Source organism: Paroedura picta, chromosome 6, assembly GCF_049243985.1.
Source record: "Paroedura picta isolate Pp20150507F chromosome 6, Ppicta_v3.0, whole genome shotgun sequence".
Taxonomy (NCBI): Eukaryota; Metazoa; Chordata; class Lepidosauria; order Squamata; family Gekkonidae; genus Paroedura; species Paroedura picta.
Genome location: NC_135374.1, coordinates 42,985,482 through 43,012,191, shown reverse-complemented (window position 1 = coordinate 43,012,191; position 26,710 = coordinate 42,985,482). Strand labels below are relative to the sequence as shown.

Genomic DNA, 26,710 nt, shown 5'->3' with positions numbered 1-26,710 from the left:
GCAGTCCTGCCTTTCAAATCATTTCACTACTGACCCAAATTCTAGCCCTCTCTCTCTGATAGGCAATGTTCTCCATACCATTAGATTTATTTTAAAAGTACATTTTTAAAGCCTCTAAGGTTAGACCCATCTTTTTTTTACTGGCAAAGTTCATATGTTTTGTTTTATAGATTTTGAGGCAACTTTATGCATTTCCTAACCGGGGAAAATTAATTAATGAAATTTCTGCCTACTATGTAATCTTAATGGCCAAGGGGCACTGACAGAAAAAGCACATTCATTCATCTGGAAAATGTCTGTGCTGCCTGTCCAGAGACCGGTCAAGGTGACTCACAGAATAATCAATACAAAACAAACCATTAAAACAGCATGAAAGAAACACTGTGCAGCCTAAAATGCTATTCATAGAATGATTCTCAGGCTAGATTACAATATTTATTGGTTGCTTGACTCAAAGCATTAGTCAGATCTAATTTTTGCCAGTGTGAGCAATTGTTGAATTAAGTACAAGCTTCTCTTGATTATGTACAGCTGTGTATCCCCTTACTTACTTTACTGGCCAAACACACAATACACAAAGCAATTCAATTCCCCCCTCATTTTTGTGGGGTATGTATGTTTAGACTGCACATTTTAAAGCTTAGAAGTGCTATACAATAAGGTAAAAGTTTAATTTTTCACAGAACCAGAGAGCCCTGGATGACAGGCTGTTCCAGGAGATCTGATTGGTTAGCATCAGCTAAGCAGAGGAAGATTTCTAAGTTGGATGCTGCATAAAATTGAATCTGAGTACTGAATTCAGCCCTGACTGAGAGCAGGTTTACACAGACAGAAGAACTGGGGAAAGTTGGCAAGCATGAGTGAGTAGTTAGATGGAGACTCCCATTCGAGCCAAGGAAAGGGCATAGATTTTCTAGAGAGAGAAGAAAATTCCCTACCCAGTCAAACCGGGAGTTAGATCTGAACAGTGCAGAGATCCCTGGTCTGGTGTGCTTGGAAACTGTCTTTAGATACTTTAAGACTCAGTTAAACACTCAAGACAAGAAAGAACTGGTGTTTCAAGAGAAAAAGTATAAAGAGTATACCAGCTTCCTGAAAACCAAAGGAGTAAGATAATCCTCCCAAAAAGTGTACTGGAGCGTTTGGAGAAAATAATGGATCAAAAGCCGCTAAACAAAGATTTTAAGTAACCATGTATGGAGAGTTAAGAAACTCTCATCAGCCTGAAGCATAAGAACTAATGATTGTGCATGTACTGATTTTACCTCAGAGTTATCTATATTGAGTTACCCCAGGAATGTTATCCCTGATTTCACCTGACTTTTCCCCTCTATATTGAATAAAATATTTTGTTATTTTTGAATATAAAAACTTCTTGAGTGCCATTTAAATTGTATATGTCAAAGGGAGATTCCATTCCTTACCTCATGTTTCTGGGTTGAGCAAACAGTCAAAGTTTTATACTGTGAAAGCATGGGACAGCCAGAATTCTTCAGGAAAGGAGAAAACAGATAACTACAGTGGTTCAGTCACAGAAGGAAAAGAAAAATGATGGGAAGGAAGTGGAGGGGGGATGTTAGAGGCTTCATTTTACCTACCAAGTAAAATGGAATTGTAAGTACACTCCACAACTATCGCCTATTTCCTGGAAAGGTCATTACTTGTCACTGATTGGCACTATAAACATTTTCTTTTTCAGCCAGGGAATCCCCTAAAATGCGTGAACTTTAAAGTTAACAAAGAAAGCAGAAGCCCAGCCTACAGACAAAAATATTTTGGTTTAAGATGAACATTCACATATTCTCAGTTCCAGATATGAAATTTCTAGTGAAATCTGTCAGGACACGTCAATTTAACTTCTCAGTTAAAAACCATAGACATCCTTTTGAGGCACTTCACACTGTGTATGAGTTTGGGATTTTCATGATGCAACCTTAAATGGCAAAAACTAAAGATATAATAAATGCACAGACCCAGCACACCCATCACCAAACAAACCTTGCATGCCTTTTGGTGAGTCTGGAGAGGGGTTATGAGATCAATGCTGCCTTCAACATGACACATTCCCCAAGTACTCCTAATTGTTCACAAAAATATGCTATTGAAGGTAGCACTTTTGTACAGCTCACATTCATTGCAGTACAACTCAGGAGCTCATACCCTGCTTGATATTTTGTTACTCTTTAATGTGCTACTGGACGCTTGCTCTTTTCATGCTACAGACAAGCACCGCTACCAATCTTGATCAACGTGATGTAAGAACCTTTTTACAGATACTGCCCTTTGGATCTTACTTGTTTCTCCCTTAATCCCCGTTAAAGATATGCACATCAATAAAGTATGGAGGCACCAAAAGCATTTACATTGAGTTTTCAGAGAGATTTGAAATGTGCTGCTATTGGTAACTCGGTCCTTCAGCCATGAAAAAAAATGGGCTATACAGAAACAAAAATGGAGGTCATATTTGCATTATAATCAAATTCGATTTTTCCAGTAATTTAATTATCATAGCTTCCATCAAATAGCACTGGGACTGGAGCAAACACTCAGGATTGTAACAGCATATCCAGGCCCACTAAACTACTTCCAGAGGTTCTTGGAGGGGGGGAATGACCCTTACAGCCTCAAGGTACCAGTTTATCAATTGGCACTAGGGGCTGGCACCTGGTTAGAACTTTTCTGCATCTGCTGGAATGCCATTAAGCAAAAATTCCAGTGCTTGGGGAAAAAAGATCAGTAATTTCGGAGCTAGTGATTATAAGAAGCCTGGAGATAAGTTTGCTTCTGCACTGTGACCAGTTCAACATATACAGAAAATAATTTTCATTTTATTCTGGTGCAAGTTCAAGCAGCAGAAAGCCAATTGGTCATGTTTTCCCCTATGTGAACATGCAACAATTCCGCATTACGATTATTAGACACCAGTAGTACAACTATGTGAGAAAGGCAAACACATGGCTTTCTCAAAAGAGAAGTTTTGTTTTGTTTTGTTTTTCATTCAAAGAGGGGAACAGCTTAGCAGAAGCATCCTGATTTTCAAAAAAATAGAGATAGGAGATAGAGAGCAAAGCTGAAAAGGTAAAAAGGATCACATTTAGTAGTTTTGTTTGTTATATATTAAAAAAGAAAATGGACCCTGATGTGAGATGGCTGGAAATTCCAGTGGGCTGTTGTGGGGGATCTCCTGGAAGATGAAAGTACAAGAATAGCCCTGCTGGATCATACCAAAAGTTGATCTAGTCTGGCATCCTGTTTTCTACAATGGTCAGTCATGATGAGCAATGTTCCCAAGTAGCTCACGAAGAGTATGAAGGCATTGCCTCTCCCTCATTGTTAGCACCTCAATGACTGGTATGAATGAGCATATTGATTCTGACACTGGAGGTTACATCCAATCATTTATTGTGGCTAATAACTATTGACAGGACTATCCTCTATTATTTTGTCTAATATCCTTTAAAAACAATATAAGTGGATATCACCATCTCTTGTGGCAGTGAATTTCATAAATCAACTGCATGCTGTTCTTTTTTTAAGCCCCCTGTTTCGACTGTCCAGAATTTACTGCCAGTCAATTGGGTGATACAAGTTCAAGTATTACTAGTACCCTACCTGGCCCCGGAACACCTAACTATATTCATCCATGCAATGGTCACTTCTAGACTGGACTTCTGTAACTGCCTCTATGAGGGCCTATCCTTATCCCTGCTCCAGGAACTGCAACTGATCCAGAGTGCAGTGGCCAAGGCCCTTACAGGCACATTCTAGAGGGCACACAGCCAGTTTGCTGAATAGGGCAGCAAACAATCAAACAAATATTTCTATCATCTTTCTTCTATTAGGTTCATTAAATTTCTTCTATTAGGTTCATATTACAAAATGGTGGGAAAGTTTCTACATCTGCTTTCTCTACATTGCAATGATACAAACCTTATACCCCCCCTATACAAGACATTACAATGCTGCCAATTTTATTTTTATGCCCCTTTATTGTTATGCCCTACTTGTTTAAGGAGGGAATTTTAATAAAGCATAAAGGGCTATAGTTAATTAATATGGGAGCCTAGACAGTTTTCATTATATTTTTCATTGTGTATCTTGTACTGTTTAACTGCATAAATATGTTTAATTCTCAACATGGCCACATCTGTGGATACTTAAATCTGGAGATTTGAGGCATGAACTGACAGACCTAAGAAAGGCCACTGGTTTGCAGAAAAATCTGGAAAAAAATACTGGGCTGTGTGTGTTAATCTGTCAAAAAATAATGGAAGAAGCATCTGTATCTTTAAAAAAACGTCTAAGTCAGGGGTAATCAACCTGTGGTCCTCCAGATGTTCATGGACTACAATTTCCATGAGCCCCTGCCAGCAAATGCTGGCAGGGTCTCATGGGAATTGTAGTCCATGAACATCTGGAGGACCACAGGTTGACTACCCCTGCTCTAGGTGGCTGTGATAAACAATCCCAATAGTATTGCCCCCCTGCCTCTCTCTCTCTCTCTCTCTCTCTCTCTCTCTCTCTCTCTCTCTCTCATACACACACACAAAACCAGATATTATATCATCTCTGTTTTTATCACTTTCATAGCAATCTGAAAGATTAATAAAGTAGGATTTATTTTTGTTCTACATATTCATTGATTGTGGCTTTAATGAGACATTTTCACTACATTACAGAGAGCAGATGTTAATCTATCTGGATAGTAATTTGCTTCATCCCACAGCTGCTTTTGCAAAGATTAGTGTTATTTTGGTCATTTTCCCACTAAGGAGTCTGGTTTTAAGGAAATATGAGATCAAAGAACTCTCAGGTATGTCCCTATCCACTGACCAGATCATTAGGGACTTCATGCCACTATGCTAGCTCTGTTAACATCTTCCTTAATCCCCCCCCCCAACACACAGAGTTTGTGCCTTTTATTCTTTTACTTTGAGTGAGACCTCCACTTTTGAAAAGAAACGTCTTGCTTTTAATACTTGTTTGATTACACATGATAATGGTGTCTTCTTGGACTTGCTAGTCTTTAATCCGCTCCTGTGGAGCGGATTAAATAAAGGAGTAAGGGCTGTCGGGGAAGAGTTAGGGCGGGCTCTGTCCAGGATAAAAACTCGGAGGAGCGAATCAGGAGCCACAAAGCGGCTCCTGATTCGCTCCTCTGAGTGCCACTCCAGGGCCAAGTGGCCAATTGGGAGGCGCGCGAAGCACGCCTCCCTATTGGCCACTTGGCCTGTCTCCGGATGCCGCGCCGAGAACTCTGCAGTCCTCCTCATTGGACTTTCTAAACAGCTTTTCTTTATATATACTATGTTCAACAATACTGTGGCCACTATTAATGAGAAGCCTGATATTGTGATAGGTAGGTTAGAATCATAGAATCATAGAATCATAGAGTTGGAAGGGGCCATACAGGCCATCTAGTCCAACCCCCTGCTCAACGCAGGATTAGCCCTAAGCATCCTAAAGCATCCAAGAAAAGTGTGTATCCAACCTTTGCTTGAAGACTGCCAGTGAGGGGAAGCTCACCACCTCCTTAGGCAGCCTATTCCACTGCTGAACTACTCTGACTGAGAAAAACTTTTTCCTGATATCTAGCCTATATCGTTGTACTTGAAGTTTAAACCCATTACTGCGTGTCCTTTCCTCTGCAGCCAGCAGAAACAGCATCCTGCCCTCCTCCAAGTGACAACCTTTCAAATACTTAAAGAGGGCTATCGTGTCCCCTCTCAACCTCCTTTTCTCCAGGCTGAACATTCCCAAGTCCCTCAACCTATCTTCATAGGGCTTGGTCCCTTGGCCCCAGATCATCTTCGTCGCTCTCCTCTGTACCCTTTCAATTTTATCGATGTCCTTCTTGAAGTGAGGCCTCCAGAACTGCACACAGTACTCCAGGTGTGGTCTGACCAGTGCCGTATACAATGGGACTATGACATCTTGTGATTTTGATGTGATGGCTCTGTTGATACAGCCCAAAATGGCATTTGCCTTTTTTACCGCTGCATCACACTGCCTGCTCTTGTTTAGTTTACAATCCACAAGTACCCCAAGGTCTCGTTCACACACAGTGCTACCTAGAAGCGTATCCCCCATCCAGTAGGCATGCTTTTCATTTTTCTGACCCAGATGCAGAACTTTACACTTATCTTTATTAAATTGCATCTTGTTCTCATTTGCCCATTTTTCCATTGTGTTCAGATCTCGTTGAACTCTGTCTCTATCTTCCGGAGTATTTGCCAGTCCTCCCAATTTGGTGTCATCTGCAAACTTGATGAGTAGTCCCTCCACCCCCTCATCTAGATCATTAATAAATATGTTAAAAAGTACCGGGCCGAGCACCGAACCCTGAGGTACCCCGCTACTCACCTCTCTCCAGTCTGATGAAACACCATTGACAACAACTCTTTGAGTGCGGTTCTCTAACCAATTCCCTATCCACCTAACGATCTGAAAATCCAGATTGCAGTCCTTCAACTTATCCATCAGAACATCATGGGGAACCTTGTCAAAAGCTTTACTAAAATCCAAGTAAATGACATCAACCAAATTTCCCCGATCCAGCAAACCTGTTACTTGGTCAAAAAAGGAAACTAGGTTGGTCTGGCAGGACCTGTTGGAGACAAATCCATGCTGACTTCCTTGGATCACCAAATTGTCCTCCAGATGTTTGCAGATCGCTCCCTTTAATATCTGCTCCATTATCTTCCCCACAACAGAGGTCAGACTCACTGGTCTGTAGTTTCCCGGGTCATCCTTCCTCCCTTTTTTGAAGATCGGAATAACGTTTGCTCTTTTCCAGTCCTCCGGGACATCTCCAGTCCTTAAAGAGGTTCCGAAGATGATGGACAAGGGCTGTGCAAGTTCTCTGGAAAGTTCTTTGAGTACTCTCGGGTGCATTTCATCTGGACCAGGGGATTTGAACTCATCCAGTGCAGCTAAATGCCTCTCGACCACTTCTCTATCCATGTTAACCTGCCACCCAGACACTATCCTTTGGCTACAGCCATCTCTAGATGTGCCTAAACACTTTGACCTGTGGGAAAAAACAGATGTAAAATAGGCACTAAGCCTTTCTGCTTTCTCTGCATCTTTCGTTAGAGTTTGTCCATCCGCACCCAACAGCGGGCCTATTGCCTCCTTTACTTTACGTTTGCTCCTCACGTAACTGAAAAATCTTTTCTTGTTACAATGGGCTTCCCTGGCCAATCTTAGCTCACTCTCAGCTTTGGCCTTTCTGATGATTGATCTACAGTGCCTAGTAACCTGTAGGTACTCTTCTTTAGAGCTCTGTCCTTCCCTCCATTTCCTGAACATTTTCCTTTTCTTTCTTAGTTCCTCTTGAAGTTCTCTGTTCATCCAAATAGGCTTCTTAGAGCTCCTGCAGTGTTTTCGTATTTCTGGAATAGTCATTGATTGAGCATGCAATAGCTCTTGTTTGAGTAGCGCCCACCCTTCACATGCTCCCTTCCCTTCCAGCATTCTCGTCCATGGTATGACACTCATCATGTCTCTGAGTTTATTAAAGTTTGCCCTACGAAAATCCAACATCCGCGTCTGGCTACAAGCTTCCTTGGCTCCCAATCTCAAAAGGAATTCTATGAGGACATGGTCACTTCCCCCTAGGGTCCCCACCTCCTTCACCTCATCCACCAACTCTTGCCTGTTGGTCAGTATTAAGTCCAGTATGGCTGAACCTCTTGTGGGTTCATCTACCATTTGATGAATGAAATTGTCAGCCAGGCAGGTCAGAAACTTGCATGACTGAGGACGCTTCGCAGAGTTTGTTTCCCAGCACACATCTGGGAAATTGAAGTCACCCATGATGACAAGGTCCTGCCGTTTGGATATTTTCTCAAGCTGCTCACAAAGTGCAGCATCCACATCCTCTCGTTGGTCAGGCGGTCGGTAGCAGACACCAACCACCACACTGTTTGTTTTCCCCTCGCTTATTTTCACCCAGATGCTTTCCACTGTAGATATACTCTCCTTCACTAGAATTTCCTGACAGGTAAGCCCTTTCCTCACATACAGTGCCACTCCTCCACCTCTTCGATCGATTCTGTTTTTTCTGAACAGTTCATATCCATCCACCATTACATTCCAGTCATGAGAATCATTCCACCAAGTTTCTGTGATGCCTACTAGATCATACCTTTCCATCAGCATGAGAAGTTCCAGCTCTTCCTTTTTATTGCCCATGCTTCGGGCGTTAGTATAAAGACATCTGAATCCTTTTACTTTTGGTTCCCTATGAGCTGGCCTTGCCGGTTGGGCTGCCTCCGATAGTTTTCCTTCCATACACTCCCTATGTTGATCGTCTCCTTCCCCTAGTGGCTTTAGTTTAAAGCTCTCCTGATGAATCTCCCCAGGTTCCTGCCAAACACATTCTTCCCCAGTTTCGATAAGTGCAGTCCATCAGGTGCTAGTAGGCCTTCCTCAAGAAAGCCTATCCCATGGTCCCAGAAACCAAATCTCTCCTGCCGGCACCAACTACGCAGCCAGTGATTCACCTCCATTATCTTCCTCTCCCGACGCATTCCTCTTCCCTTGACAGACAAGATTGAAGAGAATACCACTTGTGCCCCCATTTGCTTGAGCTTCCTCCCCAGATCTTGATAGTCTTTTTTAATAGGAGCGATGGTATTCAGGGACATGTCATTCGTTCCCACATGGACCATCACAAATGGGTAGCGATCCGTAGATTTGAGGAGTTTGGGCAGCCTTTCTGAAACATCTTTAATTTTCGCCCCTGGCAAGCAACACACCTCTCGGGTTAGGGGGTCGGGCCCAGCCACATGGCGATCCATTCCTCTTAGCAGGGAGTCTCCAATTACCAGTACTCTCCTTTTTTTTTTCTTCTCAACTCCATTTCCTTCTGTCCCCGTGGCCTCTTCCCTTTGTCTTAGAGTTTGTTTTGGGACCTCTTCCCTTGTTGACCCTTGCACCTCCTCTGCAAGGGCCTGAAATCTATTCTGGAGCTCCAAAGGCCCCGAGAACTGTCTCGCCCTTCGCCGTTCAGTCTTTTTCCGAACTGCCTGCAGAGGCTCCCTATTGTGGTCAATCTCCTTGTCCTCTTCAGGACTGGTTGTATTCTCTTTATTCTCTTTATTCCATGTTGCAGAGCTCTGGACTACGAACTCCTCCCCTTTCTTACTTTGGGTCAGAGTAATAATTTTGTTTTCTAATCCCCTAATCTTTTCCTCCAAAAGTCTTACCAGCTTACACTTGGGGCAGCTGTAGTCCATCTTGTCTTCTGGGAGGAAGGCAATCATGTCACACTCACTGCAGATGATGGGATGAGTGTCCTGGAGGTCCATTGTAACTTGTAGGCAGTGCAACTACTGGTCAGCAGCAACTCTCCCCAGTAGCTCTCTCCACGTGCTCTCAGTTGTCTGAGCTCTGCCTCTGGTGAGGAGTAGCCCTTTTTAAGCCTCCCAACAATTACCCAGCAATCACCTCACCCAGGCAGAACAATAGCCTCACCTGGTCAGCAGCAACTCTCCCCAGTAGCTCTCTCCACGTGCTCTCAGTTGTCTGAGCTCCAGGTTATAAAAGATACTGAGGGACTTCATAGTAAAGTATTACCAAAACATTAAAAATTAATATGTAGGACTTCTATGAGACCTTAGGCTGAGATGACAGGACTGGGAATTTAAAAAAAAGAAACTGGGGAAATCTCATTGGGAAATATTATAGTACGGTAGAATTCCTAAGGGATAATGTGAGGTGGTGACTTTGATCTGTGGGGTGATTAAAGTTAGTTTACTTCTGGGTGTTGGCTAGCATCACCCCTGAACGAGCTAACATTTGCACTAGCTGTCTTTCTTTTTTCAGGAACAATTCAAAGCTATGGTTCTTCTTTGTAGCTATTTCCCATACTATCCAGTTCACAAGTTAAGATCCTCACAAGTTCTGTTGTCTGTACACTCAGCTGTAGAGATGAAGGTAACAAAAACAAGAACTAATTCCCAATAGTACAGCATGGTATTCTGAAGTTGCTCTGTAATATTGTGAACAAGCTTCAACACATAGTTAAGCACACTGATTTTCACTCAAGTCAGGAAGGCCCATGACTCAGGGTTAAAGCATCTCTTTGGCCCATTATGCACGGCCGCTGTAACGGCGATTTCTGGTCACATGGAAAACGCGGAGGGGAAAGAAGCGAAGTAAACCGCTTATTCACGGGATGGGATGCAACCCCAGCGCCACTTCTGGTTGCGCCCCGGTCACCCGGAAGCTGCGCTTTCTTCCGCATTTCACTAACGCGGATTTTTCGGCGGCATGCACTGAAGCTGCGGCCGGTTGCAGCTGGCTCCGTGCGTTATCGGTGATTTTAGTCCCCGCCATTCCACCCTGAATGCGCGCTATCCCCCCCCCCCGTGCATAATGGGCCTTTGGGATTCTGCTTTGTTCAGTCACCGACACCTCCACTTACAAGGCTGCAGTAGGAGGTCAAATGGAAGGCATCTGTTGAGACCCTAGAGTAGCCTTTTTCAACTTTGTGGAGCCACTTTAAAGGCACAGGTTTGCAACATTCTTAGATTATTCATCAAGTTGACAATAAATCATTTATAGTACACCTACTTCATTAATTTTTCATGGATGTGATGTAATATATTGATGTCATGTAGAATACTGAGAAAGTTGGGAGACATTTTTTAAATCTCTAAATTATTATTTTTGAAGTTATCCAATGAGTTGCATTATTAAGAAGAATTCAGGGTACAAATATATTTTACAGTTTTCTGAATATAACTCAAAGTGCTATTACTAAGAATTCATGCCTACTCTCTTTATAAGATTTACAGCTCCATCCTAATGGTACGTTTTCATAAGAACATACTATTGATTTTTCATAGGAGTCCCAATTCTAAATGAATTTAAGATCACAGTCTTACAAGTTAATCTTTAAAAGAGTTATACACTGCGTTACATTAGTAAACTGTGTGTGGATGCTGTGACACAGTTTACTTAAAGTATCAGGATTAACTTTTGCTTATATATTCGTACTGTTATGATGGTCAGTTCTTTGACAAAGAGTGCTTGCATTCGAAAGCTCACGCCTTGAATAAATCTTTGTTGGTCTTAAAGGTGCTACTGGACTCTGATTTTATTGTGCTACTTCAGACCAACACGGCTACTCATTTGAATTTATCCTTCTAAGCTCATTTACTTCAGTGGATCTAGAAAGTTGCAATTCAGTTTAAGATTGCACTTAGAAATTAAAGCAAAGGAGACTACTTTGTATCCAAGTGGAGATTCAAAGAAATTAATTGGGGGGAGGGATGTTGCGAATCTTTAAAGTACCACTGTACTTTAGATTTATTTTGCTACAGCACTTTCAATGTGCTTTTGCAGCTGCATTTTTCTATGCAAAATAGGAAAATCTACTTCTAAAGTGTGATGAAAGTGCACTATCCAACATGTGTGGAATGAGCCAGCTACCCCTTGGCAAAACTCACTGGATTTCCTTATAGGCAAGAGAAATGTCTGTAGGTCTCTGGTGAGTTGCATGTGTCTATGATCTTTAGTCTTCATGTATTGTAGAACTATCAAGTTGCCAGGTGGGCAGGGTATGCCTTGCCCTCCATTCCTGTTTTCTGCCGCCTCTAGTGTGATATTATGTTCCTCAGCATGTGGTAGATAAATATGCCTTATCAAGGGTTGGTACCCTTTATATGGCTTTCATTGATTTTAAGCCAGCATTCCATCTTACCCCACAGATTATGCTATGTCAGTTATAATACTGTGCTACAAATGAGGAAAACTATATTCAGCACAAAGATTCATTTCAAGAACGCTGTTCATTTCACATGCCTTGAGTAAGTGAATTATCATTATTAATATTTAAAACTAAGAAAATAAACTCTGAAATAAACCAGGCTTATGCAATTTCTCACCCACAAGGACAAATACAGCTCAGCAGTGATGAACTATTGCTTGCCAAGTATTTGACTATCCCCTTGTTTTTCTAGTGCCAGCAAGCAGCTCAAACAGGAGGTTTACTCATAGTGGCCACATTCAGTTTTGCAGATCAAAAGGCTGCAAATGCACTGATTCTATGACAACCTAGGACCAGGGTACTTAAAAGGCAAATTGCTTCTGCATGTATGGTTGAGATATTCTTGGGACGCTCTCCTGCACCATGCTTCTTTTGTCTGAAGCAAGGCAGTTTGGTCCAAGAGGCACCCCAGATGTGGAACATCTTTGCTTCAGCAATTTTGCCTGGTTATGTGATTTTTAATAATAAGGCTTTTTGCTGATTTTTTTAAAAATACAGTTTGTGTGTCCTACTTACACTATTTAAAATATTTGATTGCATTGATTGCAGTTTTTATATTTTTATTTTAAATTACTGTTTTTGTGTGCCTTTGTTACATTATAAAGGTAAAGGTAAAGTCACCGAGTCATGTCTAACCCTTGGGGTAACACCCTCTTGCATTTTCTTGGCAGACTCAAAAGGTGGTTTGCCATTCCCTTCCCCAGTCATGCTACATTATATTGTATCACTATTTCATAGCTGCTTTTAGAGGGTTCAGGGGTAAGTGGTTTTGTGAATTTAATGGACTAGAAACATTGTTATGTTGCATTGATTTGTATTTTAGTTTTCATATAAGCCACTCAACCTATTTGGTTCAGAAGAAGTTTTGAAATGGTAGAAATAAATATTAAGGCTACATTACAGGTGAAGGTTATTTCAGTCACCATTAACTTCAACTATGCTATATAAGTGCATAGTCTTTGAGTGTAATATGTCTAAAATGAGAGCACATTTTATTAAGCTTTTTGGGTGGAAATTCACTTTTCATTTACTTAATTAATGTCTAAACTAGTTTCATATCAAAACATTCAAAGCAGTTTAGAGAACAATTTGAAATAACCACAATTGTTTTAAAAAAAAGATAATCAGTATAAAACCACAAGAAAAGGGAGGGAATAAATGTTTTAATAATAAGGATATAAAAAGAAAAATCCTATTAGAAGCCAATAGGTTCTCTAGATATTACAGCAACTATTGAAAGGACGTGTCATTCACTGATACCAATTTAGCATTCCCTTGTGACAGTATCTTGGGTAGATGAGACAGTGGGAAAGCTTATATCGAAAAGGATGTTTCCTTACTTTTATCTGGCTCTCATAACTGCTTAAGAATTGAAAGTTGGCTGGCAAGCAAAGGAGTTACTGGGGGACAGTTTCTTGTACTTTTTGTTGTCTGCACCCAATAAAAGATGGGTGGTGGCATCTGGACCAACTTCAGTTTCTAAATCGTTATCAAGGCATGAATAACTTTCTCTGTTTCTCTGTGTTCATTTCTCTATCTTTTGAGGATCTGTTGTGTTTTTTCACAGTCATGTGGTCTTTAAGAAATGGCCTTTAAAATATGTCCTTACCGAGAGAAAGAGTTCTCACTTAAAGTTATGCAGTTGAGAATTCTGACTATGGTCCATTCTGCACGAGTTAAAAGTAGCAGAAGTCTTACAAATGGTAAACGCTACAAATTTGACATTCCACATGACATCGCACACAATCTGCAACACTCCTGCAACACTAGCTCTAAAATCGCTTCGTTGTAGCGGTTTCCAGTGAATCCAGAAAAGTGGATTCACCCTCAGAAAATCGCTACACTCCTGCCAACAACCTGCAACACTTGTGAAAAAGACCTGTGCGTCCTCAATGTAGCAGTTGCAACAAAGTCCCTCCCCCTGGCTCTCTCCTCCGAACTTCCAGTGAAGCGATCGCCATTTTTTTTCTCTCGGAGCGAGCAGGGAAAGCAACGAACCAGCGAGGCTTGATTCACCCAGCAAGGCTTCTCTGGCTACAGTCCCTCCATAGAAGTGCTTTAAAGCTCCCCTAAGTCCCCAAGCACAACACAGCCCCCTGTTTGCCAGTTCCCTTTAATTTCGGCCGAATATCGCACCCGTGCAGGGGAGGGGATTTTTCTTTCACTCGGAGGAGTGTGGTAACGATGACTCACCAGCTCACACGCCAGCTACATGGGTCTCTACCTTAGGAAGAATCAAGGCATATTCGTTGAAACATGTTTGTGTGTGTTTTTTAAAACCTGTGCTTAAAGGGAAAGGGGCTTTTCTGGAGCATGATAACAACCGCCCATTGGCTGTTCGTTTGATTGATGGCCAGGGGCGGGAACAAGCACAGAAAAAAATCGCTTCCTTTCTAGCGATTCCCGCGAGACCGGAAACCTGTGGGGAACGAATGAAACGCTACTGGATTCCACTACAAATGCAGGTATGCGGAACGCCGAGATTCCACTATTTAAAATACTGTTATTGCTTTGTGAAAGCAATTGGCAACATTGGTCCTTGTGCGGTATGGGCCTATATATGTGTCACTGCAAAATTATTTCCCAAAGTTGAATCCAGTCTACTCCAGCATCTCATGGATTAGTACAGACAATCCCCAAATAATATTAGCAATGTATACATGTAATCCAGGTTGGTTAGCTGTAATACTGTGCAAAGCAATAAAGCATATACGTTTGGGAAGACAAGGCTAAACTGGGATTGAATGGTTGGGCTTTCAAACTAGGGGTTGTAGCTGCTTTGTTAATCATAGTTTGCTAATGAAGTATGAATTCAAAATTGATAGAATTATATCTTGCACCTGCCTGGGAGCCAAAAAATGACACCACTATAAACCAGAGAGAAGGCACAAAGTGACAGTGGGTTTACACACATATCAGGATCTGAATTTATGGAATCTATATGTCAAGGCCCTCCGCAGTCTGGGACCCACATACCTTAGGGACCGCCTCTCACCCTATGTCCACCGCAGGGCTTTACACTCTGCAGGGTCTAATTTGTTGGTCATTCCCAGCCCCCGGGAAACGTGCCTGGCCTCAACCAGGGCCAGGGCCTTCTAGGTCCTGGCCCCCCACTGGTGGAATGAGCTTCCGGAAGAGCTGCAAGTCTTGCAGGAGCTTTTGGCGTTCCGCAGGGCCTGTAAGACAGAGCTCTTCCGCCAGGTCTATGGTTGAGGCCGGCGCGCAAGAGTACATCTGGGCCCCCCTTGCCTTGCCCCACTTTTGAAATCTTGCGGGGCCATTATGCAGTCTGAGGTCATCTGCCCCATCCATCCCAAGGTTAGTGTTGGGAAGGGGATTATTCCCCCCCCCCCCGTTTTTACCGTCATGCTTGGATTGTTTTATGTAATTTAATTATTGGCTTTGATAAGTTTTTATTGGGGTTTTTAGGCATTGGGATTTTTATGTATTGGGGTTTTATTGTGAGCTGCCACATGTCCTTGTGGGAGTGGCAGGATAGAAATGTAAAGATAAATAAAAATAAATAAATAAATGGATAAATGCCTCTAATAGCGAACCAGATTTTGTTGAACAAGCCATGATTTAGATTAACATCTTAATGAAGCCACACATTGGTTTCAGTTTGAGAACATTACAGCCTTCTCAGTATGATAAGCTCCCCCTCCCCAGAAGTATATCTCAGCATTTTTTGCCTGGCTTTTTGAATTGCCAGGCTCCAGGTGCTGGCTGGAGATCTCCTTCTATTACAACCTATCCCCAGGTGACAGAGACTGGTTCACCTGGAGAAATCAGCTGCTTTGGAAAGTGGACTCTATGGCATTCTACTGCCCTGAAGTCCTTCCCTTTCCCAAACCCTGATCTCTTCAGGCTCCACCCACAACATCTCTCCACCTGGAACTTTCTGAAGATGCCTGAATGTTGAGCAATTTTTTTGCACTCTCCATTTCCCATAGATTTCGGATCAGGTAAATAAATGTAAAATTGTTTTTATCACAACAGCATTATACATCTTTAGTAATTTACCCAAATTGTTACATTTACTAAGGTGAATTAGCAGCTTGATAAATGTGTTTTTCTTCTCACCGGCTCTCTGTTCATGATTAAATTCAAATCTAAAAAGCACGAGATCCCTTTGAAACATCTGGCTTCATCCATAAAGGAAAAAAAATAACTCCAGGATAAAGAGAAAATAATTTACTCACTCACAGCACCTCAGGGACCTTTTTATTAAAAATGATTTCTTTAGCAATGTTAGTATATGAAGAGGCTACAGACCTTGTTTCATTAATCTTCATGAGAGCCCTGCAAAGAGTCCTTAATGTTCCCAGCAAGGAATGATGGAGCGGTGTTCCCTTTGAAACATTAAGGAGCCTGTCATGTGGTTAAGGCTATTCAGTGAATTGGGATTTGAAAACATCCCTCCAAGGTCTAACACTCATTTGCTGGCTGTACATTAATGCTCCTACATCTTTGGACTAACAAGTGAGAACCAATTAAGTTATTGTTCACAAATGTTTTGATTCATAAATAAATGTTTCACCTATTAAACTTTGGCTACTGACTCCATCAGCATTGAAATTTGTCTCTTTTGAAGGCATACATTCCAGCAATTCTCTTGCACATCAGAAATGTGTATCCCAATCCTAGCTATGTTGATTTGGAAGTAAACTTCTGGAGAAAAAAAACTTGTTTGGCACAAGTTTTACATATAGAAGGGTATAAGATCTATAGGCAGGACAGGAGGGGCAGTGGCATTGCACTATACAGCAAAGAGAACATACAATCAAATAAGTTAGAAAATGTCAGGGAAATTATCTCCTCAACAGATGGGTTGAAATACTGGTCCTAAAGGTTACTTAAAAGTGGTGTGTGTACTATCACCCACCTGATCAAACCCTTAAGGCTGATCTTGGGATGGAGAAGGAAATAAGGGAGGTGACTAAAGCACAATGTTTCTGCGGTGGGAGACTTCAACTACCCTCATATTGACAGCGTAAACATGTGCTTGTCATGCTGTAGAAATGAAATTTCTAGAAATCATAAATGACTGTGCACTGGAACAGATGGTCACAGAGCCAACCAGAGGGGCAGTGGCCTTGGACTTGGTTCTGAGTGGGTCTCAAGTCCTGGTGAAAGATGTAGAGGTTATTATTAGAGGTTGGGAACAATAACCAAAATGCTATTAAATTCAGCATCCAAATTTATGCAAAGTTACTCCTAAAGTCCAGTAACATTTTATTACAAAAGAGGGAACTTTACAAAAATGAGGGGAGGGAAGGAAACTGAAGGGGAAACACAAGCAAGTCAAAATCCTAGAGGATCTATCTAATTGAAGTCCAAATATAATGCATCCACAGTTTAGGAAAGGCATTGCCAGGTCTAAAAGAAGGCCTGCATGGTTAACAATCCAAATCCAATTCAAATGGGTAGAAGTAGTACAATAAAATCAGAGTCCAGTAGCATCTTTAAGACCAACAAAGATTTATTCAAAGCATGAGCTTTTGAGTGCAGGCACTCTTCCTCAGACTAAGAACTCCCAATTGGCTTGTGTTCCTTGCGCAAGCCAATTTCTCTTCTCTTCTCCTTGCGGGGCGCAAGGAGAGCAAGCCAACCGGGAGTTGTTAGTCTGAGGAAGAGTGCTTGCACTCGAAAGCTCCTTGAATAAATCTTTGTTGGTCTTAAGGGTGCTACTGGACTCTAATCCAAATCAAGGACACTGTAAAAAGTAAAGAGGCTTCTTTTAAAAAGTAGAAGGTCTGCCCCAATGAATTGAACTTGAGGGACCATAGCCTCTGGCAAAAGAAATATAAGTCAATAATTATGCATGTGAAAAGAGCTTTTGGACAGTGGGTTACTAAAAGCAACAAGACAAACAGTACACATTAAAAAATATATATCAAGAGCAGGAAGACAACCAGAGAAGCAGTGGGGCTTTTGGATGACAAAAGAAGAAAGGGATTTCTAAAGGAAGATGGGGAGATGGCAGAGAATCAATGGCCCATTAAGCACACTCATCTTGATGCAGATTTTCAGAGCAGTAAGCTTTTAACCTTGACTTTGGATTCTAAGCCCACCTTACACACAATTCTTTTTCTTCTGGTGTATGTTTCTGCAGCTACTAAATTAGGGTGGAACATCACTTGAGATAGTGTCCAAAGTTTTAAAAAAATGCAATTGCCTGGTCTCAGCTGCACAGCGACTGTCCTCCAATTATATCCTTGTGGTTCAGGTTTTGCACATGTATTTCAGTGTTAGTTCACTGAATAAAAGGAAACAGGAAGGAATGCAGGCAAGGGGGGGGGGAACCCAGTAGTGAAATTGACCAGATTATTTTAAGCTGTCAAGCACTGCCCTATTTTCCATATTGCAGGGCACTAGGGGATTCTCTGCTGCGTTATCAGCTGTTGTGAAAAATGGGAAAGGGTCACACAATCTCATAAAATGGGGAAACATCTTGAGTGTATTGACATGGCAAGCTGTGATCACTGGCTACATGTGCGTCTCTCTGTGTGTGAGCACCTCTCCAAAGTCAGTTGTAAATCCTCCATGCTTTACACAGGGTTGCAATTTGTATTTAGGAGGAATCCTCTGGCAGAAATTCTGGAGAACTTTTATTGTCTTGTGCTACTCCATTTGAAAAAGGGGGTGTTTTTGCACAGCTGCATAATCTGCAAGGTCTTGTCTTTGGGATCCTGTACCATGATTGTGAAGAGCCTCTTGTGGCGCAGAGTGGTAAGGCAGCCGTCTGAAAGCTTTGCCCATAAGGCTGGGAGTTCAATCCCAGCAGCCGGCTCAAGGTTGACTCAGCCTTCCATCCTTCCGAGGTCGGTAAAATGAGTACCCAGCTTGCTGGGGGGTAAACGGTAATGACTGGGGAAGGCACTGGCAAACCACCCCGTATTGAGTCTGCCATGAAAACGCTAGAGGGCGTCACCCCAAGGGTCAGACATGACTCGGTGCTTGCACAGGGGATACCTTTACCTTTTACCTTTTTACCATGATTGTGATTTTAAAGCCTGTACTGTGTGGATAGCACTCTTTCTCCAAATGGTTGAATCCCAAGGGGTTCGTACGTGCAGCAGCTTGCAGAAATATCCCTGTGGCTCAGCCACCATTTTAATCTTGGGCTTCCAGAGGCAGCCCAAATGATCCCCTCCCCAAACATTGTCCACTAAAGCATTAAAGGGGGAAAATGTTTTCAAAGCTTTAGACTTCCCACCTCAGTCTCTCTCTCTGTTTACATCTCATTTCAATTTCATACTGCACTGACAATCCCCCCCCCCCATTTTGTTCACCTGCAGCACTGAAATAGTAATAACCTCACATTGCTGGACTCATGCCAGTTGTCAAAAATTTAAATTTAAAAACAAGCAGAGTCTAGAGCTTGTACACCAATGAAGGGGGGAAGATGGTGGAAATACAGAGTAGGTGGAATGACCGTGAAATGGATGAGAAATGACCTTTGAAGGGTAGCAAAAGGGCAGAGGGGAAATATGCTGGAATATGTACGCTTTTGAATTACCTTCACTTTGAAAACAAAACAAGGGGAAAATTGGCACAAAAGCATTCTCAGAAAATCTGGGGAAACCAGAATGTGAACTGTGCTAAAGGGAGGAAAATCAATGCAGAACAATAAAGAAAACCCAATGGACATGCATGGTGAAAGCAAGAGGAAAATTCTAGACTGACTGGAGAAATTGGACAGTAAGAAGTCTTCAGGTCTTGTTGGCATATACCTGACAGTTCTTAAGGAAGTCAGATGTGAGATCATTCATCTACTAACCCCTATACACAACCTGTCACTAAATTCAGCTGTTGTATCAGAAGACTGGTGCGTAGCAAATGTGACACCAATTTAAAAAAAGGGATCCAGGAAATTACAGGACACCCTAATGTCTATCCAAGGAAAAATAATAGAAACTGTAATCTAAGATAGAATTGTTAGGTGAATGGAGGGACAAAGCTTGCTGAGGGGAAATCAGTATAACTTCTGCAAAGAGAAGTCCTGCCTCACCAACCTTTTGGAGCTGAGAAAGTACAGAAGCATGTAGACCCATAGCACTATATACCTGGACATTCAAAAGGCTTTTGACAAGGCACCTCACGAAGAACTCCTGGTAAACTTCGCAGTCAAAGGATAAGAAGATAGGTTCTCTTGTGGATTAAAAAACAGGTTAAATGTCAGGAAGCAAAGAGCTTTTCAGTAGCTGTTCTCACCATGAAGTAAATAGCGGGATCCTAAAAGGATTGGTATTAGGGCTAGTATTATTTAATTTATTCATCAATGATCTGGAACTGGGGTGAACAATGTAGTGGCCAAGTTTGTAGATCAAACAAAATTATTCAGGATACTGAAAACCAGGCTGACTGTGAAGGGTTCCAAGAGGACCTTCACAAACTAGGTGAGTGGATGACAATATGGCAAATGAAGTTCAGTGTTGTAAAATGTAAGATGATGCACACTGGGCTCAACAAATCCTAACTTCAAGTATAGGTTAATGGGGCTTGAATGTGTTGAGATGGAGAGGGGAAAAGATCTTGGGGTCATAATGGATAGCTCAACGAAAGTGTCAATCCAGTTTACTGCAGCAGGAAAAAATCTATCAATGGCAAGAAGTGAGGGTGACTGAGGGGCACCTCCACATTCAGATGCACTGAGCCTTTGAATCCTAGGATTGGGAAGGAGCATCAAAGTTAAGCCTCAGCTTCTACGCCTGTTGTTGACCCTCCAGAGGCACAGGTTGGCTGCTATGTGAAACAGGATGCTGGATTAGATGGACCATTGATCTGATCCAGCAGGTTTCTAATGTTCTTATGGTCCCAACTTCAATTTTTGACATCTCCAGTCAAAGGGTCTCATATAGCAGGTTTTTGGGAAGATTTTTCTCTCCTGAGCTGAGATTTGGAGAGCTACTGTCAGTCACAAAAGAGATATGCCAGTGGTCTAGCTCATTATAAAGGCATACCCTATGTAATAACATTTAGGCTCTGCAGTATTCGGGGGGGGGGTAAAATTTAGAAAAATACATAACTTATCACTGTCAGTCAGAATAGAACATATCACATGCCAGTATGGCTGAAAACTGAGCTCATAATTTTTTAAAAATAAAAGTAGGAGTAGCCAGTAGTCAGTATGGATGTAAAGATAAGCTCCAATACTTTTAATAAGAACAGGAATATTAATGATCCACATCCAATAAAAATCCAGGAAAAAGATTGGTCAAATTTGAGCAGGGAAGCTTGGTGATACGGCTTCATAAACTGTTGTGGCCAAGCAAAAAGGGCCAGGTGCAAAAATTGAATGGCAGTAAATTTGGAGGAACAGTCTTATCAAGGTTTGGATAAAATACAAAGACAGAATAAGTCCCAGCCCTTCCCCCTAAAAATAATCACTCAAAGAAGAGCAAAAGATGGACCTATGGAATTTCTTCGCATTCAGGATTTAATGGATGAGCAAAGGAAAATGGGAAGTTGGCAGCAATTGCAACAGGAGGCAAAAACAACTAATTTGTTTGTCTATATGCAATGGACATTGATATTGAACAAAGAGCTAAAAGACCCCAAGCAAAGCTTAAGAGCAGAATGATTTTGAAAAGATTATTATGCAAGACAAATCTCATCTTCTGGGCTGAATCTACAAACTTTTCTTATTTATGAAACTGAGACAGAGCATGTGAAAAATTGCATGATAAAGTGTATGCAGAATTTGGGGGAATCAATACCAATGGAAGACTGGGAAGCACTGTGGTGCAAAACATTGAAACTAACGAAGTGTCAGGCCTTACAGGAAAATTGGTATAAAATGTTTTATAGATGGTATCTGACTCCTAAATCAAACAGATGGTAAATGTTGGAAATGCAAGGAAACAATGGGATCCTTTTTTCATATGTGGTGGAATTGTAAATTAGTAAAAAAAAATGGATAAAAGTACATACTAAATTACAAATTATGCTCAAGTGTAAATTTGCATTTGAATCGAAATATATGTTACTGAGTATTTTGCCAACAGGTATATCTAAGGACACTGCAGAATTCTTTTTTCACACGACAACAGCGGCAAGACTGATAATTGCTGCCGGATGGAAGCAACAACAGGCACCGCAGATAGACTCCTGGTGGGAAAAGATCGGGGAACCGGCGGTGATGGCTAAACTAATAGCTATTGTCAACCACAGACCAGCTGCGAAATTTCAAAGGCACTGGGATGAATTCTTAACATTTTTGTAAACGTTAACTTTATATCTTGCTTTTTCTATTCTGTAATTAACTAGAACATTAAATAAAGCTCTATTTAATACAAAACTCCTTATGGGGAGCTATCCATTTTTCAGGACTACAAAAATAAGAAGGGATGTAAGGATTTAAGGTTTGCTGCAAAAAGCCTAACTTGGAGAAAAGACAAGAAAATTTTAAGACAGGAAAGAGTTATTTTTAAAATTATTTCACCTCTGATGATAATGCTGCAGGAGTTGTGATTAAAGAGACCAGTTGTGATTAAAGAGACCAGACCTCTGTGGGATTTCTATTTTATTAATTGCACACCTAATTTCCACAACACAAAAAAAAGTCAAATTGTGATGCGCTCTTATCTCCTCCATTTTATGTATTAATTTAAAACATTTATTTATCACCCTTTCAGGGAGCTGCTCAAGGAGGGCCCACAATAAAAGACTCATAAAATGTAAAATCAATAAAATCCGTCAATAAATACGTAGAAGCACAAACCACTTGTCATCCTTATAAAAGGCCTCAGGATAGGAGCAGACTAAATCCTTATAGCTAAATCCTTATAACAGGCCTCAGGATAGGAGCAGACTGTATAAACAATATGAAGAACAAACCCCTAGTTAAAACCCTAAGTTGATTACAAAGCCCAACTTTGTTATTTTCAGATATTTTATGGATATAATTTCTGATACTCTGGTTTTCAGATATTTTCTGCCATCTACTACTAGCAGCAATAGCAAGGAAGTCAAGAAGTGGTCTTTGTTATAAAAACACACTGGAAATATTGGACTTACCTGTAATATTAAAGTGCAACGTGAAGAAGCCAAGCCAGAAGAATCCCTTGAAACCCGGCCTGGAAAGCATCAGTTTTGTATTCTGTATTGTGTGCATCATTTCATCAAGGCCCCTTTCACTGAGGCAGCAAAAAAGAAAAAAAAGGTTTAAAAAACAAAATAGGATTTCTAAGTCATGAGGGGTTTTAGCTAAATTTATATATCAGAGAGTCAGAGTGGTGAAGTGGTTAGAACACTGCAGAAAGATCTGGGAGAACCATGTTCAAATTTACACTCTGCTGCTGAATTTTCTTTGGGGATCTTGGGCTAGTCACTACTTATTCAAACGTTTTAATCCTGCTTGTTAAAAAGCAGTTTAATTGCAACTGCCCACTGTCATTAACCATATCCTACTGAAATGTGGACCTGAAGAAACTAAAATAAGGTTGATATGCCTGGTTTGAATGGATCAACATAGAATGATCTGAAATTAACAGAGATAAGCTATGGCTTCCAGTGTCAGTGTTGGCACACCACTATTCAACATCTGTATAAATTCCACAGTTTAAAAAATGAAATAAACACTCACTGAATGTACAGAAGATACACATTCATATGTTACGCACTGGCAAATGCATGTCTCCCACAATAACATCACATGATAGAGAACTGGAAATAATCCCAGTACCTTGATACAAATTCCTGTATCATTCATGCATATATTTTTGCATGCACATGGAAAAACATGTCATATGAAACGTCTTGGAGCTCAAGCTGAAAAAGCTAAATCAAGAAACCTATCAGACTAGGGATGTCAGCCTCCAGGTGGAACCTGGGATCCACCCCAACCCTACAGTGATCAGTTCCCCCAGAGAGAAAAAAGGATGTTTTGGAGGATGGGCTCCATGGCATTTTACCCTGCTGATGTCCTTGCCCTCCCCAAGCTGCATCCTCAAATCTCCAGGAATTTCCTCACCTGTATCTGGCAACCCTACTCCTCCATCCCCCACCGGAGGCAGAGGGAAGGGGAACTGGCAACAGAAGAATAATGTGAATCACAGCAAGAGAAGCTATAAAAAGGAACTAAAAATCAGCTGTACAAGAGGCCTCTGATTAGACTACATTATTTCCAAGAGCTAAACTGGTCACAGTAGGTAGTTAAGAAGTTGGGCCAGCAGGGAGCAACAGTGTGGAGGAGCAGCGCAATCTCCATTCAAGGCAACATTAACAGAAGCCAAATTAAAGAGTTTGCAAGCAATCCTGAATAGGTCAGGAAAACGGGGGGGGGGGGGGGGGTTTCAGATGCTGCACTCCCACCGGAGATCAGCAACCGAACAGAAGGCATTCAAGGGTAGCATGATAATGGGTCTCTAATGAAAATTATCCAAGAAAGAGTGGAGGGGCAAAGGGTAGAGGGATCATGAGACATGTTCTTGCTGAAGCAAAAAATTTAAAGGTTTTTTTTTAAAGAATTACAATTGTTTACTGTTTCCACTGAAGACAAAACATTAAGGCTGATTAAATGTAGATATTGTTAGGAGAAAGTTGGATATTTGTAGATGGGACAAGCCAGCTGTAGTGCCTTTGCTGGAAGTTTTAACAGTTCCTGCCTTACAGCAAGGCTGGCTCTCCTGGGTGTCTTTTCAGATTTAAAGATCCCCAAATAAATAAAGAACTTTGTCAAAGAGAGTAAGGGAACACAGATCTGCCAGCTCCTTCCCACCCTGCCTTTCCCTCTCATTCCTTGTCATATCAGTCTCCTCATAAGCCAAACTGACAAGAATAAATCTTTAGGGAGGGGGTGGAGGATAATTAAATGGATCTTAACTTCCCACACCTGCCAGAAACAATCTACTCAGCCTGCAAAGTTGGCAAAGTAAGAATAGGAAGCAAGAAATAAGCTAAAGCCCTCTACGGAAAGCAGAACTTACGGTAAGCAGATCCCCAAAATAAATGACTTGCATTTCAAATAGGCGCACCTCTTCTTCCTTCAGCACACAGTAGGAATACTAACGTTTATCTGGCCATGTCTCAAGAGCCACAAAACTCCCAGCGGTTCATCAACCTGTGAATGAATGTATTTAATGATGAGCAACATGACTTGTAAGAAAAGCCAAAATGTCACCACCCCCACAACTTCCTTTTTCTGTGTCTGAAAAAAATAACTTTCATTCCCTTTCCTAGCATGACTTGTTCCATGTCACTAGAGAAACCAAGAGACGGGCAATCTGTGTGCTAACATGTTTCATCAGTCTCCTAATCATGCCCAGAGGAGGAAATGTCATATTTTTCTAAGACTGGAGGGGACGCAGCCTGGGCAGTAAGCCCATATGGGATAGTCATGATTTTCAGAAACATAGACATGTTTTCTTCGATGATAAATGAGATTATGCTTGGGGTGGAGGACTTGTTACAAGTATTTGCTGGCTGCAGAGATAAAATACTTGAACCCTACTCATGTCTATCTACTTATGTCCCTTCGCTCTGTGGGTATGAATCTGCTGGCGGTCCTGAGCCCTAGGACATTCACCTGGCCTCGGACCAGGGCCAGGGACTTGTTGGCTCTGGCCCCAACCTGGTGGACGAATGAGCTCCCAGAAGAGCTAAGGGCCTTGACGGAGCTATCAGTATTCCGCAGGGCCTGTAAGATTGAGCTCTTTCACCGGGTATTTGGTTAAGGCCGGGGGAGGGGTGTCCAGAATTACAAATTGGGGCCTCGCCGGATGAGCTGTGCCTGAGTGAGTTTGTTTTTTGAAGATGCAGTGGAGGATTGTAACTGCTGACTGGAATAAAGGGCAACTGTTGTTTTAACGCCATCTGTGGAATTTGGTTATGATACATGTTGTATGGGATTGTGGATTTTAACTTTTATTCGGGTTTATGGGGTATTTTGTTTTCATTGCTTGTAATCCACCTCGAGATCACCTAGTCAAGATGGGTGGGATATAAATCAAATTATAAATAAATAAATAAATAAGCGTGGACTGGCAAGATTTCTAGCCACATAGAAGAACTCCCAGTGTCAGGAATCCCCAGATATCGTTGGGGATTTTATCCCTGGGAAGATGAGCATGAATATTTTGATTTTCCAACCATGACAGGGTGTTTACACTTTTAAAAGCTGCACTACTATCTTTAGTCCCGATAACTGCATTATTTTTCTAGCTCACTAGTGCTTTTGTCCCTAGGGGGTGTTGTTTGGTTTTTCCTGTGTTTCAGGAGAAGGAAGGCCCAGATAAACTTGCATTATGTTTGGGTGGCACCCAGACTCCGGTTTGCCTACAGGTTGCAGCTTCAGAAGAGAAGCTCTATGAAAAACAATTACCAGAATAACCACACTTAAAATTCCAAGTAAAAGGAGGCAAGTTCGTAGGGAAGGTTTTTTTTCTTCAGGACTAAGTACTTGAAACAGGAAGAAAGTAAAACAGCAGACATGCTACAGTTGTTTTTTTTTTTAAGAACAAAATCAAATAGTGGAAAATAGAACCTATTCTTAAAATCATACATTGTTCAGGGTAATTTATTCTTTGGGGCAGCATTTATAAGGACTTTGGGGAAATTGTATTCATAGGAGAGCTGTTACTCAGCTTGACCGTAGAAGTTTATCTTGTCAATTCAGATCCATTTTAGGTTATCTTTCTTTTTATTTCAGCCACCGCTTGCAAGGGGATCCTTTCAATAGCAAACACAGCCTCCCCCCTTTGCTTCTAATCTGCTGCCTCAGCAAATCATTATGTTTAATGGACATATTTATGTTTCTGGTGATGGCTGGTACCAATTTTGAAGAGACTTTCATTTCTTCATGCACCTCACATGCCACTACATACGTACATCATTTAAAAATGAAAAACCGACTTTTCCTTCAGAACCAGTGTATTATTCATATGCAGATGTAATTAGTCAATTAAGTAAACTGATTAATTGACGATG

General features: G+C 41.4%; 1 protein-coding gene across 2 annotated transcripts in view; it reads right to left on the bottom strand.

Annotated features, from left to right (window-relative positions):
- The window catches only part of LOC143839796 (T-lymphocyte activation antigen CD80-like), a 42,198-nt gene extending 17,301 nt beyond the window's left edge, over nucleotides 1-24,897 (bottom strand). Inside the window, exons 1-2 of one of the 2 annotated variants that reach the window (XM_077342304.1) lie at nucleotides 24,712-24,897; nucleotides 22,802-22,920 (exon numbers count right to left, since the gene is read on the bottom strand). In XM_077342304.1, the coding sequence (XP_077198419.1) occupies nucleotides 22,802-22,901 (100 nt within the window). In that variant the 5' untranslated portion in view covers nucleotides 22,902-22,920; nucleotides 24,712-24,897. The remainder of the gene's footprint in view (nucleotides 1-22,801; nucleotides 22,921-24,711) is intronic. The other variant, XM_077342305.1, reaches the window with a different exon arrangement.
- Between the last annotated feature and the right edge of the window lie 1,813 nt (nucleotides 24,898-26,710).